Source organism: Trachinotus anak, unplaced genomic scaffold (assembly GCF_046630095.1).
Source record: "Trachinotus anak isolate AG129_WGS33_773 ecotype Australia unplaced genomic scaffold, CSIRO_AGI_Tana_v1 ptg000016l, whole genome shotgun sequence".
In the NCBI taxonomy this organism is placed as follows: domain Eukaryota; kingdom Metazoa; phylum Chordata; class Actinopteri; order Carangiformes; family Carangidae; genus Trachinotus; species Trachinotus anak.
Window position 1 is genome coordinate 19295743 of NW_027273867.1, and position 18858 is coordinate 19314600.

The 18858-nt window shown below is 38.3% G+C and overlaps 1 protein-coding gene across 2 annotated transcripts; it reads right to left on the reverse strand.

Annotated features, from left to right (window-relative positions):
• Positions 1 to 12750: 12750 nt before the first annotated feature.
• anxa14 (annexin A14) lies at positions 12751 to 18645 on the reverse strand. Of its 2 annotated transcripts, XM_071499615.1 has the most exons (13): positions 18527 to 18645; positions 18143 to 18182; positions 17190 to 17286; positions 16958 to 17046; positions 15775 to 15888; positions 15577 to 15667; positions 15376 to 15455; positions 15077 to 15115; positions 14216 to 14306; positions 14005 to 14100; positions 13856 to 13911; positions 13032 to 13139; positions 12751 to 12919 (listed from the first exon to the last, which is right to left on the reverse strand). In XM_071499615.1, exons 2-13 carry the CDS (start codon positions 18167 to 18169, stop codon positions 12860 to 12862), a joined length of 948 nt encoding a protein of 315 aa, XP_071355716.1. In that variant the 5' UTR covers positions 18170 to 18182; positions 18527 to 18645; the 3' UTR covers positions 12751 to 12859. The 2 variants fall into 2 exon arrangements, with proteins under 2 accessions (XP_071355716.1, XP_071355715.1); XM_071499614.1 differs by having other exon boundaries at positions 12751 to 13139.
• Between the last annotated feature and the right edge of the window lie 213 nt (positions 18646 to 18858).

The following is an 18858-nucleotide window of genomic DNA, read 5'->3' on the forward strand; positions in this document are numbered from 1 at the left end:
GAGGTTAGGCAATTTGGAGTACATATGAACGTGATTATCGTCTGAGGATCAAATGAAATGTGTACTGGACTCCTCCTCCTCCTTCTAACGCATTCTCTCATTTTTATGGTTGAATTCCATGCACCTGCCAAGGCAGTAAAACATTACTTAATGCAATCCGTTAATCCCACCAGATAAAACATGTCAAACAAAAAGGGACCATGAAGCAGCAAGATGATGAAGAGTGCAATGTAATGTTTAATGCTTAATTAAGTGACCTTCAGGCATTCATTCAGAGACCATCATGCAAACAGAAATGTAGAAAAAAAAGACACACACACACACACACACAGACACACACAGACCGATTAAACATGCCATCTATTACAGCACTGTAGCACTGATGACACGTAGCGCTGGGTTATCTAAAAGAGACATTAAAATGCCCGATACCAGGAAGTATTCAGAACGGTGATAACAGCATGGTGATAAAGCACCACAAAGGACTGGCTGTGATCTCGCAGCAAGTGGAGCAGCCTGTAACAGGAACACATTTACTTCCCTCTCTGTCCTTGAGATTGTTGTAGATGGTGATGATGATGATGATGAGAGAAAACTGAAGGCATCTGTGTAATGGTTTATGTGGTTTAGTTTTGATTTTTGATTTTGTTTTGAATTAATGGCATATCTGTACATACACTCTTTTTTTCAATCGCCTGCTTTGTCTATATGGTGGGTTGCACTTGTGGACCACAGTATCAGTCTCAACTGTGAAATAGCTAATGCACACAGAGGTCTGGTGAGAGTTGTACAACTTATCACTTGAAGCCACCCTGTCACACCCTTTTCTCTGTCATTTTTAAGCTAATAAAATCAAAATGAGAGGGATTGTCTGTTTACTTTTCCTAAAAAATACACAAGACTAAGTTTTATGGGAAAATGAACTGGACCTAATAAAGGTACAAGCAGCTATATATTTCTTGCGAAAGCGAAACTCTTCTAAGCTTAAAACTAGAAACACTTGTAACAAAGGTTATTTGGAAATTGATAATTTTTTTCACAGAACCATATAAAAATGGTATTGGAATTTTTTTCATACACAAGTCTGTTGAGGCTTTCACGTCATTGCTTTGTTTCATATAAAGCAATAAGATGCCAGGTTTACCTCAAGTATTTTTATTTGATATCAAAAGCTAAATGTCACAGGGGCACATTCCTTTCTGCTTGCTTCAGTTATACCAACAGCTCTTCTGGCTGCAGGTCAACAGGCAAGGTGAAATCAAACGTGCCTTATTCACCGAATTTTCATCACAATAATCTTCACTGGAGTAGGAAAATATGAAAGTAAATAAGCAGGATTCTTGTGTTATCAGGGTAACCCTGGAAATTTTTACTGATGGGTTTCTGTGGTTACATTCCATGTTCAGTAGAATTAGCTTATCAAATCACATCGGGTTTTTCCTTTCTATATGTGAGCTCGGTGGAAAGTGAAAAGGAGAACGTGAAGAGGAAACAAATTAACTTCCTGTTCACATTTAAATGCTCAGAATAAGCAACAGCCTATATTCTTTGACGAAAGTAAGGATTTCAAGTTGTCAGGACACGGAAATGTAAATGATCAGTATTGAGTAGTCAACAACACAGTAGAAGCAGTTATAATCATGTTATGGCTCAAGTTTGACTATTAGCAATAAGAGTGTAGTCATGAACCTGAGATTTTTGTCCTGTGTGCACATTCAGCAGACACTGCAGCCTAAGCATTTATTTAGTCACATTTCTAGCATTAATAATGTTAGTTGCTTCACTATATGTTTATTAGCTAACATTAGTCGCTTCACTATATTTATTAGCTAACGTTAGTCGCTTCACTGTATGTTCATTAACTTTGTCTCTGATATTTAGTACTGTGCAAATATATAGTGTCGAGCAAAACATGTATCAGAGCAAAACAAGGAAGACTACAACAAACAGTTTAGAGCTTTTGTGTTGAAATTAGATGCATGCTGTAGCTAAAAATGCGATGAGAACCGAGAGTCAACAAAAAAAGAAAGGTTACAGGTCGGGAAACATAAAAAAATTAACTGAGAGACACTAAAACGTGTACAGCTGCAGGGAACTGCAGAGTTGGTGATGATTCTGTGTGGCTTCATCACTACAAGAGGTTCCTTTCACATACACATATTCATGTGATCCATTGTTAATAATATACAATAATGACAAATAAATATATAAAATACTGATTAGCCTATAAGACTAGTAAATTTTAACATAATGTCCAGGTCAAGTTACATCTTTACCTTGAAGTTTGTTGCCTTAGAAATATGAGTTGCCTCAACTTTTTATTGTTTAGTTTTACCACATGACACAGAATAAAGTTTGTGAGTTATATATCAAATAAAATGTTGAAAATGAAAAATCCTGTTGTACACAGCACACCCAGTCCTGTTAATTTGAATTTGAACATTCAGGGATAAAAACAGAAATGTGTGGTAATATGATATACTCCTGTAGTGATGTGGGACAGTCCATGATGTTAAAAGCCTCTACAGCAGTGTGTGTTAATCTCCAGGATTGAGCCAGTTAGTGTTTGTTAGGATAAATACAAGGTGTAACCCTAGCTTTAGACATTCAGTTGGACAAAACGCAATCCACACCTAATTCCAATGTACACATCAGACACACGTAATTTAAGTGTTCTCCATTAACACAGGTCCTGTTGGAAGTGCTCCAGAGTAGAGTGTATTCTTTTTGTGCAGCACTCCCTGACGACTAACATCATTATCAGCATCAGCGTTATGGAGAGACAGCAGGTATAAAAGGCAGACAGAGAGGTGGGGACAGCCATAAAGCTTGAGGGGAGTAGCAGAAAACCAAGATGAAGAAAACAGGGATGCTTGTCGTCTGCGTCTGTTTGACCTTCATGTTACTGGGCAGCACTGAGGTAAGAGACACTTTGGAGACCTGGTGGAAAACATATCATAGGACAAATGACCTGAGTTTGTGTCCACATTCAGAGGACTGTGATGGACCACTGATTGCTAAACAGTTCATCCTCTCTGATTAGTGAACACTGGTTGATTTATGTGGATGGTGGACACAAAGCTCAGCTGCCCTTTGTTTGTTTGTTTTTATCTCAAGTGTGGTTACATTCAAATCAATCAGGGGTAAATGAAATATTTAAATGCATCTCAAAGTCTAGGCAAATGGAGGTCAACAGAAGGACAGATGTATCCCTTTGGATTGTATATACCACTGAAAAACTCATAATCTACCTCTAGCAATGAATTACTAAGAGTAAAATAATAAATGCATGAATAAAAGTTGAAAAAAAAATGTAATTAAAGAAATTCATTCTTGATCTTGAAAATGTTAGTCACCACAAAGTCCATTTAGCTTCATGACACATGACCTTTCCTTTCGTTCTTGTCCTTAACAATGGCAAAAAAACAAACATTGGTTACTTTACAAATTCGCTAAACAAAAGCAAAAGAAACCCATCAAACTAGTCAGTAGGTTTCATTTTGTACCGTTTCATCTGAAAACTTGTAATATTAAATTATTATTTCAGCTGTCACATCTGCGCATCAATGACCAGTAAATTTATTTTTAGTTCCTTCACTGCCACAATTCAGTGAAACTGAAGATATTCGACCTACTTTACTTTGTCAGCCATCACTAATCCTTTCTTTTGCTGGTGGGAGGAACTCGGTGTCAGCCACGGGAGTGCTACCATTTCCAGGTAGACTGGATGTTTAGATCTAGACTGGAGGGGACATGAAATACAACAAAGAGGCAAATGCACATACACTGCAGGCAGCCAGGCGACAATTATAACACAAGGAGCGCAGGGCAGTCAGATACTGCACGCCCCTATCAACCACAGCAGCATGCAAAGCACAGTTAATGACCTCATAACCCATGTATACAGCTGGAGCATTAGGTGCTTGACCTTTGCATGGTGTGGCTTTGAATGATTTGTCACAGACACAGAGACACACTGTAATGCAGGAAGCCTTTATCTGTGGCATAGATTGTATGATACAGTATGATACAGACAGGAAATGTAGACAGGTTAACCTGCTGTTGAGTGAAGGAGTGAACAGAGCATGGACAGAGAATTTATCTGTGATAAATACTACAGACCAGACTACAATTTTATCTTCTCATTACTGTTACATTAATAAGTTATTATACCTAGTACTATCGTCTGTTTCTTGGATTCCTTTTTTAGTTTTTTACACAATTTATACTGTTAAATTTTTGTTTCTTACAGGATTGGATCACCCAAATTACATGTTTTCTCACTTACTTGTATTTGTTTCTAGCCCCACAGATAGTTCAGGGTTAGGGTTATGTGATGTGATTTCTGCTTCCTCCCCTATACAGTGGAGGAATTTACTTTGTTAGCTCAGAGCACTAAGAGATCCACATTTTAAAAAAATTAAGCACGTATTTTACAGGGACGGTTTAGCATTTATTTTGCTTTCTTTGTGAGAGTGGAATGAAATGTTTAAAGGCAAGCATAGTGTAAAGACCAAAAGCAGGGGATAAGATCTAGCCCGGCTCTGTTCTGTGTAAAAAACAAAAAAAACAAAAAAAAACTCTACCAACACCTTTAAGTTCACTGAAACCATCTTGTCTTTTTTTTTTTTTAATAGTTCACAAACAGAAATGTAAAGTGAAACTGTATGCTGTAACTGTTTTGTGGCTAATAGCTGGGCATGACGAGTGTGCACAGTTTTGTAAAGTTTGTAGACACAGAGAGGTTGCCAAGTGTGGCATCACTGTTCCTGTTTGGAGAGCAAAAATCTAAATTTGTGTGTACTGACAATATCTGGCAACACCACACTGCAGCTTTTTTATTGCTGTGAGAAGCACAAAAATGAAAATATTGTGGAGATGATAAAGGTGACTCAAAACCTGAGCAGTTAAACCTATATGCATGGCTAGGTACCCAGGAGAAAATACTCTAAGTTTCTGTATATTGTGACTCTGAACTTACCACATCTCTTCTCAGCAATGCAAACTGTTGTTTTCTTTTACAGGGTGAATCTACAGCAACAGCTAGTTCCAGCACTACAACTGAAACAACAACAGCAATCAGCAGCACAACTGTACCGATTTCTTCCACCCTTTCTACAATGATCACGACACCGCCCGGCAGCAACAGCTCCACTGAAGTGACCACCAGCAAGTACACCAGCACTACTGTTACCACAAACCCAGCTTCCACCTCCCACTCCACCTTAGCCGCCACGTCGACCTCCACAGCTACCACCACCACAACAAAGCAGTCCACAACGTCCTCTGGAGCAGCTCAAACCTCTGGGACCACAGCGTCCACCACGCAGCATTCTTCGACTGGGACTGCTGGGGGTAGTACGCCTAACACTTCAGTGATTTCAACCACGACAGTGACAGCAGGGTCGGCTGCTTTGTTCGGGTGCTACAGTCAACTGCTGGTGCCTGTCATGGCCATTCTTATCTACAGCGCAGAGGGCTGAAAGTGTCCATCCTCCAACTAATGGACTCTGTGTTGCATTTCTGAGAACTTTTTTCTCCTTTTTAATAAATCCACAATTCCTCTTATAAATTAAGGTTAAAAGGTCACAGACTCACCTTTCCTCAATATAAATGTTTGATTTTTGACTCAGAGCCTCCTATTCAATGCCTCGTACTATGACTGTCACACATTTAGCATACTAATGCTATGAAGTGCTTTGTTTGCACTGAGCTCTTTTCCAAATTTACCAAGACTTTTCCACACAGTCTCTATAAATGATGTGTAACTCCATACTTCAAATGTTAAAACTATATTTAGCTTAATGCTATAGTTAAACACTGGAAATAAAATCTCTCTGGATTTTTATGGGAAATAAAATGTTAATTGAACTGGCATTGGACTCTAAATGTATTCTTGAGAGTAAAAAAGAAAAACACACATTGGATGTGTGGGAACCTTTTGCAGAAAATGTCAGTAGAGTTAGATTAATCCTACAAGAACCTAATTTCTACTAAAAACTGATGGCAATGGTAGAACCACAGCTGCCACCTCATTTGCATTTTAGCTTTGATATTAAAAAGATCATTACATTTAATTCAAACGCTGCATTCAAATTCAGGATGTTTGTTTCGAACCACCTTTAAGGTTTTGTTTTCGTTTCTCTTTAATGGCTCTGCCTCAGGGCATTTTCAACATGACGGCAACTAATTTAAATATATTTGTATAACATTTGCAGTATGTAGAATGTAATGATCAAATTTTTTGAGTAAAATGTTTTTTAGGTTGTTATGTTGCATTACATTATTGTAAACTAAATGGAAATTTAAAAATAAGTGGAACCTGGCCTTATATTATAGTGGAATAGATTTAAAGGAACAGGGAAATTTCTATGATGGAAGTAGTAGGGTGTGATTTAAGTGCAGAAACAGGAGTATAAATCAGTATATAATTACAGAACCCTGATATCAGATGTAGATTTGAGTGTATGTCTATCTGATTTAACTTAATGATCCTCAGAGTAAGATGTTCATTGGGATCCTGACCCACAAGACTGCTTCAACGAGAGCCAACTCCTTATTGAGGAATTCCGCTTTTGACTTCACCACATTAAATATGATGAAGTATTAATGAATTATCTTAATCTTACTTTCAGGAAAGGATAAAAATAGCAAAAGTTAAGCAGTTGGAAGAACTTTGCTGAAAAAAGACAGCAGAGACGGGTCTCTCTTACAGATCTCCATATCTGGATTGATTTCACCTGGCTTAGTTTGGGGTTTTGCATTTGTGCTTCATCACTGGGGAGGAGACTGAAGCCAGACTTCCTGAAAGAAAACAGGTATCAGGTGAATAATCTGAATACCTTATAAAAGGCCATCCTCTGGAACTCACATTTTACAAAACTAAGACTCTGGGCAAGGACACACAAGTGTCAGACTGGCCTAAATCTTAAGGCTATCAAGCTATCTCCAGCTTTCTGTTTCTCTTGAAGAGGAAATCATCTTTCATCCAATATGAAATCCAGTGTTCTGGGGCTGTTTTCCCTGGCTCTGCTGGGATTTGTCTGCGCACAGGTAAAACTCATTTACGGTAGATAGAGAAGGAGATGAACATGAAGCCAGCAAAAAAACTAAACCTGAATCAGATTTTATAGATTCTTTATAGTCATACAATGGTAAACAAAAAATATTCAAATTCTACAATAAAAAAGTTCTGATATCTTAAATAAATGAATAGATTCACTCCAATAAATCACAAGACATATTCATCATTGTGTCAACATTTTTTGTTAATATTTTGCACTTTCATTATTCATTAATAATGTTGTTTTTTGTAAAATCACGGCCTGGTTTTGTGAGTATTTTTACATTATAATACAAAATATTATGTCCCAGAGCATCAATTACAATGTTGTGTTATAGCATTTCTTTCTTTTTCTGTCTCCTTTCAATATCTTTATGCGTTCAGCGCACACAGAGGACAGCAACAGATGACTCCTCAAGGAATCCAGCCGCTTCTAAAAATGATTCATCCACTCTCGAGACCACAACCAAACCCACCACCAACAACACCACAGGAGCCAAACCCACCACAACCACTACCACCAGCAGCACGATGACTGGGAGCAGTACCACATTGATGTTGGGCAGTGGCAGCTCAAATCACAATACCGGCACGACAGCAAAGAATGGACAGAGCTGCATCTTCACCTCTGTCAGCCTGCTGTTCGGATGTGTCACTCTTCAAGCACTTTGGCAGTGAGCATCCTCTTGAGGCTCAGAGCTGGAGTGAGTCTTTATCTGCAATCCTGTTTAACACTGCTTTGCAAATCTGAGCTTTGTGTAGAGTGTTTGCTGTAGAGGAAATATATTTTCAGTTGTTTGTGTTAAACAAAATTGTGGTTTATGAGATTATGAAATGATTAGCAAGTCACAGTGACAGTCAGCCAGTTATTTAACCAACAGACTTAGACAGGTTGGAAACTGTGCATTGATATGGGAGGGAAAAAGCAGCAGCCCCACAATTCATAATACATTTTAAGAGATTACCACTATCTGATCTGTGTTTGAGGGTGGCATATCCTAAACCAGTGATTCTCACGCCAAGGACCCCTAAATTGACACAAATTAGAACACATACCCCAATTTCATAAGATTTTTAGGTTTTAGACATTTTATTACTGACCAAAATGACCAAAATAGTCACACATTCTGTCATTGTGTGATGTAGGGATGGAATTATAGTGAAAATAAATTATTCCACTTTTTGCTGGGGACCCCGAGGAATCCCCTCAAGGACCCCTCACTTTGAGAACCACTGTCCTAAACCATATCTACATTTTGTATATACTATAGGAATATTTATTGTCTTGTGTGGAAATATTTATTAATTCAAATATATTTCAAATACATAAATGAAAATACATTGATTGGAGTTTTTACCTGTAGACATGTCACACTGCACAACAGTTGCATTGACCTCTGAAGCAACTTTTCTCGAGTGTGTGCATGTGTGTGTTTGTGTGTGTTAGTATAATTATCTATAGAAGTGGTATATTTGCTTCATATTGGTATATTAAAAAGAAACAATAAACATTGAATAAACACTGAAATATGTTACAAAAATGCCTCTCTATTACCAACATGTAATATTTCTTTTTAATAATATCAATTCAAATTGAAAAAGAGCATTTATTATGTGTTTGAGAATAAGAAGCAGATCTTTTTTAAAGCAAAGAGATTAAAAACAGCTTCAACATACGACATAAATGATGGCTATGCTCCCTCTGTTCTGTCTAACAGGTTTTTATTGGCACGACACACTACAGACAGTAGTCAGTCAAGGTATTGTATTGTGTGGTAAAATAATGGTTGCAGAACGGGGGCAGAGAGATAGAGCTTATTCAAGAGGGAGGCTTTTGTGCTATAAGGCAGATTTGACATTAATACTGAGCCAACACCCAAATGCTGGACTACAGCTGATCTTTGACCTGACAACTCTTCTCATATTTCCCCTAAAATGAGACATTTATTTTATATTCTTCAGGTTGTTAAACCATTGTAGGACTAGATTCAATGTCAGCTCACATGATGCATATAAACATCATGACCACACACCGCATGACAGAGTGGCCTATAAAGTCCATGAAAGAGAAGCAGGATGAAAAGGTAAACAAGCACAATGACCCTTCAGTGAGTCAGCAAGTACAGTGAGAAAGATGATATCCCTTCTTGTGGTAGGATGTAGGATTTGCTGTCAAAGCAGTCCCACTCATAAGAAAATCTGTCACTTCCTGGATGGTGTTGACCTGTGGAACGATATTGCACATGATGCATTAGGTTATGAGGAAGCCAAAGAGACAAATCAAGGTCATTCTTGTCACACACGGAAACCAAGAATGACCTTAATGTGCTGCTTTCAAAAGACTTTATTGGCACTGTCAGATCCCTATCACAATCAGAGCAGGTAATAAAAAGCTAGTTACACCATGTTTTTCTCAGATCAAAACCTACTTTCACTCAGGGTCTCAGGATTTTTTCGAAATTAAAATGACCTTTATTCTGTGACTCAATCTTACATGGGGAAATTATATTTTTGCCTATTTCGCTATCAGTCAATTATCAACCTAGAGGTACAAGGCTAAATTTAAAATACTATCTTTACAGTTAATCTAACTCGTTCCGTTCATTGGACATAACTGCATCACTTGTTGCCTATTACTAATAGATCACTAATTATTTTTCTTTCACATCCATCAGTGCATTGAACTTTGAGGGAAAGCCAAATGCATTTATTAAGATTAAAAATTAAACAGGGTACCAAGATCACATGTTGAGGAAGTAGAATGTTTTCCATCATTGTTTGGGCCATTAAAAAAATTAAATATATTGAATATGTAGTGTCTCCTGAAATTGAAGGTGTTCTGGAGTCACTTGAAGAGTTAGCTAAAGGGGACTGTATTTGATTACTTTAACTCTATTTGATTACTTTAACTCTATTTGATGACTTTTTAACTTAAATATTTTAAGTATGAGGTACAAGATGCCAGCGTGAATAGTGAGCAGTTACCAATTATTGCAGAGTACAAAGGTGAGAAGTCATGGAAACTTCACAAAGTAGGATGCCCTCTACATCACGTGCATGTTTTTTACACACCTCCTCAACTGACCTGGATGCAGATTTTATGACATACTGTATGTCATATATTAACACCTACCCCTCCTGATATATTCATAGTGTCCTATAAAAGGGAAAACAAGTTTCCACTCAGTGTTGCAGAGGGAAGTTGACTGGATTACAACAGAAGAGCTTTAACAGGCTTAGTGAAGACATCAGCCTTCGTTCTGTGCAGGACATTCACAGTAATATCTCTGGTACATCTCTGCCTCCTCTCGACTCTCCACCATGAAGATGCTGGCTCTGGGATTTTGCACACTGGCTCTGCTGACGTTAGCACAGGTAACTAGCCCACTAGAATTGATGATTCTGTACATGGCAATGTCAGTGTGGTTGAGTAAGCCTGCTAACTTGCCCCATTGTCCTGAAAAGGTCAGATGAGCTTTTCATATTATTCATAAGGTCTTGAACAACCATTGAGTCCACAAACATGCTAATTGTAACTGTTGCATTAATTATTTAGGATTTTCAGTAAATAAATAAATAATCATGAAGGTCCAGTTTTAACAACTGGTCTTTGTAACTTCATTTATGTAAGACTCCTTTTTTGAGTGCTGACGGAATACATTACAGGTTAGTAAAAGAGCTGAAATGAATCAAAGATTGCTAATATATTATCATTAAAACCAATGTATCATTATTTGACCAAGAAAAAAACAAGTACTCTCCTATACAACGACTTGAGTAAGGCATTTTCTTACATGGATGGTAACTATGGAAACATATTGCAGGCATACAAACTAGAAGCCAGCTTTTGTTTTTCTCTGCTATTTCAAGTGTCGTGCCATTTGATGTTTGGTTTTGCCATTTGAAAGGGATTAAATATACTGTGTCAAGGGAAGTACAGATTTTTGTATTTTGTACTTTGATTTCATGATCCTAATACATGAAAATGTTAACAGGGACATTTTGTACTTGTTCCCTGTTGGACATCAGAATCAAAACCAGCGATTTGTTTTCTTTTATTGCAGCAGTTAATTTCTACACCATAACTATAACTGGCAGGTGCATAGTAATCTGTCAATGTCCTGTGCTTGGTTTGACAGCTAGACCAACAATTTACTATAACCTTATTAGTTTAGATTTAGTCTGAGGTGAGACAATTTGTTGTCTATTTTTCCCACATTAGTATAGTGCTATTCAGCAGGGCAGTTTTGGTAGTATGGTATTTTATGGTCAACATGGAACTCAATTTAATGTGACTGAAAGGATTTTTCCACACTATTCCCAATCAGACTGCTGCTGACTCGACCACCACTACAACCGTAGCACCGGCCACTACAACAACTGTGGCCCCAACCGCCACTACAACCGTAGCACCAGGCACTACAACAACTGTCGCCCCAACCGCCACCACAACCGTAGCACCAGGCACTACAACAACTGTCGCCCCAACCGCCACTACAACCGTAGCACCAGGCACTACAACAACTGTCGCCCCAACCGCCACTACAACCGTAGCACCAGGCACTACAACAACTGTCGCCCCAACCGCCACTACAACCGTAGCACCAGCCACTACAACAACTGTCGCCCCAACCGCCACTACAACCGTAGCACCAGCCACTACAACAACTGTCGCCCCAACCGCCACTACAACCGTAGCACCAGGCTCTACAACAACTGTCGCCCTAACCACCACTACAACCGTAGCACCAGCCACTACAACAACTGTCGCCCCAACCGCCACTACAACCGTAGCACCAGCCACTACAACAACTGTTGTGCCAACAACCACTACAACTGTGAAACCAGCCACTACAGCTGCTGGAACAACCACTACTACAGCTGCGGCAACAACAACCACCCAAACCACCACCACACACAGTGGAGGCTCAGAAGTCAAAGCATCTCTGCTGTTTTCTTTAGTGCCATTGTTGCTCCACAAGCTCTACTTATGAGCAGTAAGTAGCAAAACCCATCTCAAGGAAAAGTCTCTTGTTCTTCAATGTCTCAGTGTTCTGATGGAGTGAAGAAAATCACTGATAAATACTGAGCCTTTTAAATATGTTAAACAATTGCATTTGTTAAATCTTCAGCTTAAAAGATGTTTTGATACATGTTATGTAATGTAATGGGTCTGAACGCTGTGTGGAATCAGGATCAATTGTTATTGAAAAGCTGATGTGATATTTGGGTGTGTTGGCTATGATGTACTTTGATGTTTTAAAGTCTAAAAGATGGGGGAGACTAAAGATTGACAGGGTCAGTCCAGTTGAGACTAAAATATACATTTTGTGAATGTTGTACTATTTGGATAAACATTCTTATTTAGATGTGAACATTACATCTAAAATTATAACATTAATGAAAAAGACAAATTATATTTTCTTATAATTCAATATAAAATTATCAAGAGAAAGGGTGCCATTGCTTTCAGTCTATAAGCACCTGAAAAAATATTGTATGTAGATATAACATCAGGATGAAAAAGTATAGCTATTAAAAGTAATAAAAGCAAATACACAAACTGCACTCATAAAATAACCAACATAACTTCTTTTGTTAGATTTAGGTGCATATATTTATATAAGTAATTAAAACAAGCATACACAAAGCAGGCAGTTAAATGAGATTCCATACAATATGAAAAGTAGCCATAAAACAAAGTTTATTTTTGCACTGTCATGGACTGATGCAGGAGGAAAAAAGAACTATGTAAACAAATAAAAAATGGAGCTACTTAAAATGCGTAGCTTTTGTTTAATCTTCAGATCGACAGATGGCCAGCAGAGCCTGTAGATGATCACCTTTGAAGTGTTTCTGTAGGAAAAAGATGAGGTTTGTATGTAAGACTAGTCTATGCTTTCCCCCTGGAAGAATTAAAACAGTATGTATATGTTGTATTTATGACAATATTATGTGTGTGACCTACCTGTAGAGCTGTGTAGAGAGAAGTGCCTGTTAACTTTATGTAGGCAGCTCGGATACACAGCAGATCGTCCTCAGCGTGAGACACCATAATCCCCTGCACCATCGATGTCTGCAAGAGTTAAATATTTTGAACAGTTATGTATTTAACAATTTCAGACACTAGAAGGTTTCCTGCATGTATAAAATGTCCTTCCTGTTTCATACATGCTTGAATATCCTGATTCCCATAAGGCCACAAATGACGCTTTGCTGACAGTACGGTCAAGTATGGTCGTAGCTTTCAAAAATACTGCCATCCAGTTAACTGAGCACTGCACTGTAAATACAAACTTGTAGCACCCGGATAAACAAAGACGATTTGTTAAGCCCGTAGGTCCAATTAAGAGGCTGTCTGTGATCATTTAGTAGAACTAGGCAGTAGAAAAAGTCAAATTCATTTATATAGCACAGCTTCAAAGTGCTTTGCAGACATTTAAAGTTTGGATTGGAAACAAACTATTATTAGAGTAACATTTATAATCTACACTATATGTATATAGTGTTATATTTCTTTTTATATCTCATCCAATGTTCTCATATTTATCTTTTTATCTTATATTCTATTTTATACAACTTCTGACCTATTTTCTCATCCAACACATTTCAATGTACTGTTGACCCTTTGTTCACCTGCATATATGACTAATAAACCATACTATATATACCTGAACTGAATAAAGACTGACAATGATCAATTTATCAGTTAGTCACATAATAGTTTGATCATCATACCATGCTTTTAACAATCAATCAGCAAATAAAAAGAAACAACTGCCAGTATCTTACCTTCATGGTAGTTATTCTTTTAGCCAGGTAGACATCAGGGTTTTGAATGCACTGCACTGTTATGACACAGATATCAAGAAATGTCAGTGACTAATCAACATGTACACTGTGTACTGATCACAGTGTGCACTGTCTCAAACAACATTTACCTAAAACTTTCAAACCCAGTCGAATGTCTCCTGAGAACCGCTTCTCCACGGCCTCAACAGCCATCTGTCCGCTCTCCAGCTCCAGTCCCATCAGCACTGCCAGTAATATGCAAGACCAGGGAAGCATGAGCATATTGATATTCAAAACAATGACAGCTCACAGAAACTGATCTGCAAATAACTTTGCAAGAAAAATACAGTATAGCCCCACCTTTGTTAAGATGGTCTGAGTCTCTAGAGGTCAGTATGTCAATCCATGGACCTGCATCAGCTTTTTTTCCATTTAGTGATGCAGAGAGAGACTGGGAGAATAAAAACAAGAAAAGTCATAAAGGGGTGAAATCCCCCCCCCCCCCCCATTTTGTATAATATATAATATTGCGTAAAATTGTATAATAATTTTTTTCTACGTAGAGGTGAGGTATAACATAAGCCCAACATGGGTTTCTTACCTCACCAACACATCCACTTCATAAAAAAACTATATACAATGTATTTGTAATGTTTTATGTGTGCAAATAAAGAAATCAAATCAAATTTCACTTAGCTCTGGCTTACACCAGCTACATGCTCCATGCAAGGGCTGGAGGTGTATTGTGCTACACAAATCAGTATAAATAGGCCTCACTGGATGCAGTCCAAGTTTAGGAACCACAAAATCACAGACAGCAAAGTGCCACTGTGACGCTGAAGCACTCATTTAAACGGGAAATGACTTCCTCTTCTAGTTTAGTAACAGTATGCCTATTTTTCTTGCGGTGCCATTAAAATGAGTGATGCCCCGGCAGACTTTAGCAAACTTTAGATAACAGATCCCCTTGTGCAAGAATGCAAGTAATTCCCCCTTGTAATAGCCCAGGTTTAACACAGTTTTTTTTTTTTTCGCACTGTTCCAAAATCAGCACAAGCCTTCATTTCTTGTTAATGCACATCAGTAACTTATAAAAATTGCTTGTATCCTAACTGTCATATAATCAGCGCACCGTGATTGTGTACACTTTATTGTATTAAAATATAACATAAAAACTGCATACACAAAATTTATGGATGAAAACATTATGGAAAATGATACCTCGATGTCTCTTTGAACCACACCAGCAACATTTTCTTTCTGTTGGGAGAGAGGAGTAAAAAGAAGAAAACTTACTTGCAATTTCAAGGTCATATCTATACAAAGTATGAAAAAATTATCAATATTTTGTAGTGTTTCAGATAAAGCTGTCACTGTTATTTCATATCAACGGTAAATTGTGTTAATAATAAGAATGGTGAGGGAACAATGCCCACTGTTGTAGTTTTAGTGTCCCAGTTTTAGTTATGAGGCTAAATGTGAGGGTAAAGGAAGTAAAAGACTCTAATTTGCTGAATTACATTTAGCAAAGCCAGAACAAGCTTAGCAAAGTCTCCGCTGGTTTCTCCTTTCATTTCCTTCTCCAGGTCCTTCTTGTACACTGAAAAAGGGATAAACAAAAAAAAAAAAATATCAGGGCACAGGAGATTATGGATTATAGGTTTAAACGTCCACAACAATCAATCAAACTGTTGGAGAAAGACAAGGAAAACATGATTTACATTGTTTGTATGTGGCACTGATTTCTTGAAGCTGCTTTCCAGATCGTGTGCACAGGATCTCCATTAGTGTTTCCTCATCCGTGCCTAAACCCTGCACACACACAAGCACACATGCACTGTATCCTGGGATGTGACAGACAGGCAGGGTAAAATGCCAACCCAAGCCCCTCCATGATACATATACAAACACCCACTCACCGACATGGCCTGCTGCAGGCGGTGAGCCTCATACTGCAGAGGGGGCATCAGCAGCTCCAGCAGCAGAACCTCCAGATCTCCAGACAGAGCTTTCTTCAAACCACCTACCAGATCCTGGGACACCACAAAGAGGTTTCCTCGTAGTTTACATATTGTCTCAAATATACTTCACATGTTAACAATGTATCTTTATTAACCATGAGCACAAGAAACTCATTTTTCATCCGTACGACACCTTAAGCATAGCTGGCACTGTAGATCAGTGCTGTATTAACCAGCAGATAACATTACATGCTACTACCAGCTAACAGTTCAGCTAACAGCTAGCTCTCACTGGTGAAACAGACTTAGCAATGATTTTAACAACAACGACTCAAATTGATTACAACTTCTACACCACTTCTCTTTGTCCCCGTGGGTTGAGCACAGTCATACACTCGGTCGATGTGTCCTGATGTAGAAAAGCTGAGGAATCTAATATCAACAATCTGTTTTTTTAACATGCAGGCTTTTATTATCATTTCAATATTTTACACCACCACCATGTGAATATTGTTAAAATCCAATATTCAATAATATGTAATTGAGCTTCAGCACTGATGTACATCAACATTTTAGTTAAATGATATCTAATACAAATTGTCTGAAACCTGACTGTTAAAACTCAATGGGCCAGTTCTGTTTCTGTCCTGCAGAATATTCCCTTTGAGATGCTCTGATGCAGTGACAGATTCCTGAGTCTGCCAGATACTGTCACCTTCTTGTGAGAATGAATACTTCAAATATTAAAAACTTTAACAAGCTGTAACACAGCATCATGTTAACTCAAGCCCTTGACCTGTGACTCACTCTTACATTAGTGTATACTGCTAAACTCCCTCTTTACACAAAGGTGTGTTCAAACCCCTTAGTTTACACAATATTTGATCAGCAAACACTTGGAAGTTACAGATGAGCAAACAGACAGATGTCATTTGTCACACACACACACACAGTATTATCAGTGCAACTCTACATTTTGGTAGTGTTGCATAACTTTATTGATTTGATGAAAACTGACAGTGGGAGGCTGCTGTGGCTTCGAAATGGTTCTTCTGAATTTCATGTTTTAGCCTCTAAATGCTGTATTAGAGGCTTTTCCATTAAAATGTGCTGCTGTAAACATGTTCACTTGTTTCTTTACCTTGTGTGTTATCTCTTCAAAGGTACTGGTGATCACTTGTCTCTGATCGTTGCTGCGATTGGTTAGGATTCTCACCAGGGTCACCGCATCTGAGCCAGGGACACAATGTTTGCATTTCAATTATGATACAATACAGAGCATTTAAAGATGGGGCGAGGAATGTCAAGAGGCAAAACTGTGTACACATTTATCTAACGTCACCACTCTGGCTTTTCTCTAATAGCAGAAGCACCTTTCTTCTCCAGGGCCTCCTGGATCTCTGCAACATCTCTGTCAGGGTGGAAATTGGAGAAGGGTCGCACCGTTCCAAGGGTACCCCAACACATCTCCTGTATGATGAATAGGAAGAGACACAAAGACAAAACAATGAACAATGCAAAGGTTGACACAAATCCTGACAGATCCTGTCCGATTCTATCAGAAGTGTGATAAATGACAGGAAACGAGAGGAATTTGTAACAAGAGAAGAAGCGACATGATAATGGACTTACAGACATACCATGAATGCGTCACCAAGAGACGAGCAAAGATACAAGTCAGTTTCATCATGCTTGAATTAGAAGAATGTGAAATACTCTTGCAGTGACTAGAGGGAGGATGGTTGGTTAAGTGGTAGGTGGGAAAAGCAGGTTGAGAGCATAAGGACTGAATCTTTTCAGCAGCAACAGGAGACGCATTATCACTGCTGCTGTTATTATTGAAAACACCATTAGACTATTATTATTTTCACTATTACAATCAACAATCCATCAACCAATGTGTTCCTGTTAATGTGTCACCCCCCCCCACCCCTCCCAAACACACACACACACCCTGTTGGGTTTCTCTCTATAGTATTGCAAGCTTATGACTTTGCCCTGTAATGTACTGTGAGATATGTCCTTTTATGTGGCACTGTGCAAATACAATTGAATTGAATTGAGGTGAATAATTAGGCAGAGCAGGACTGAGGTGAGTTGATTTTCTCTACATTAAAACCATAAGAGAAACATGACATCACACTGTAGTATTCCAGCAGGCCTGGAGACATCAGGCTCATAGTGACTTTTGTAGATAAGGTTAGAAGGTATGCAGATGATCAGAGTGCAAGACGCCTGTTTATGTTATCTACAAATGTGGTGTCTTAGTAAACAGAGCCATAACACAATGGCAGAGAGAAGACAGAGGTGGGAAAAGTCTACTCACGTAGGACTTGAAGTAGTCAGGGTCCATGGTCTTGTTTTACCTGCAAGAAAGAATGTGAGAAAATAGACACAAGTGTTAATACTATTAATCTCTATTAACACTGACATGTAGAACAAATGACATTCATTTACAGTAAATCCAATTTGGTGGTGTAAACAGTAGGAGAGGGAAAGTTAAATTTTTGTTCAGTTAATCATTTAATGACAGTTTATTCATTAAGCCAGTAGTTGTCTCAAGAAAACAGTTACCTTAATTACCTTAAGTTACCTTAAGTTACATTGCCTTATCTACAAGAGACTACAGGCTAAAGCAAACACATGACAGAATGACACGTCAGGAGAATATTTTCTAACATTTTTTTTAAAGAATGCTTATTTTTCCTACCTGTAACAGAATGCTGTGGCAGCTGAAGAAAGGTGCGGAGGTAGTGGAGTTTTCTTTTTTTTTCTCTCTTTTACAGCTTCCTATAATCAGCACTGTATCTCAGTCCCACCTTTACTATGCCACGCCTGTTCCCTCTACACCTGCCTGTCTGTCAAGCTCCTGACCAATCGCTGCCCAGTATCGTCACAGCCATTGGTCTGTGTCATTTCCAAGACAACCCACTTGTAAAATACTGACATTCCTCGCAAAGGAGGAATCCAGGCAGTCAGGTTTGTTTACAGGTGACCTTTTCCTGCGAAGTGACCACAGGTTGTCAATTTTGTGGCTGATTT

What these genes read in the sequence shown, in the direction of transcription:
- anxa14 (XM_071499614.1), bottom strand. Translation starts at nt 18,169, where the DNA reads ATGGACCCTGACTACTTCAAGTCCTAC. An exon ending in GGAGGCCCTGGAGAAGAAAG is followed by an intron (nt 17,047 to 17,189) that starts GTGCTTCTGCTA and finishes TCCCTGGCTCAG; the next exon opens with ATGCGGTGACCCTGGTGAGA. An exon ending in AAAGAATAACTACCATGAAG is followed by an intron (nt 13,140 to 13,855) that starts GTAAGATACTGG and finishes TAACTCTTGCAG; the next exon opens with ACATCGATGGTGCAGGGGAT.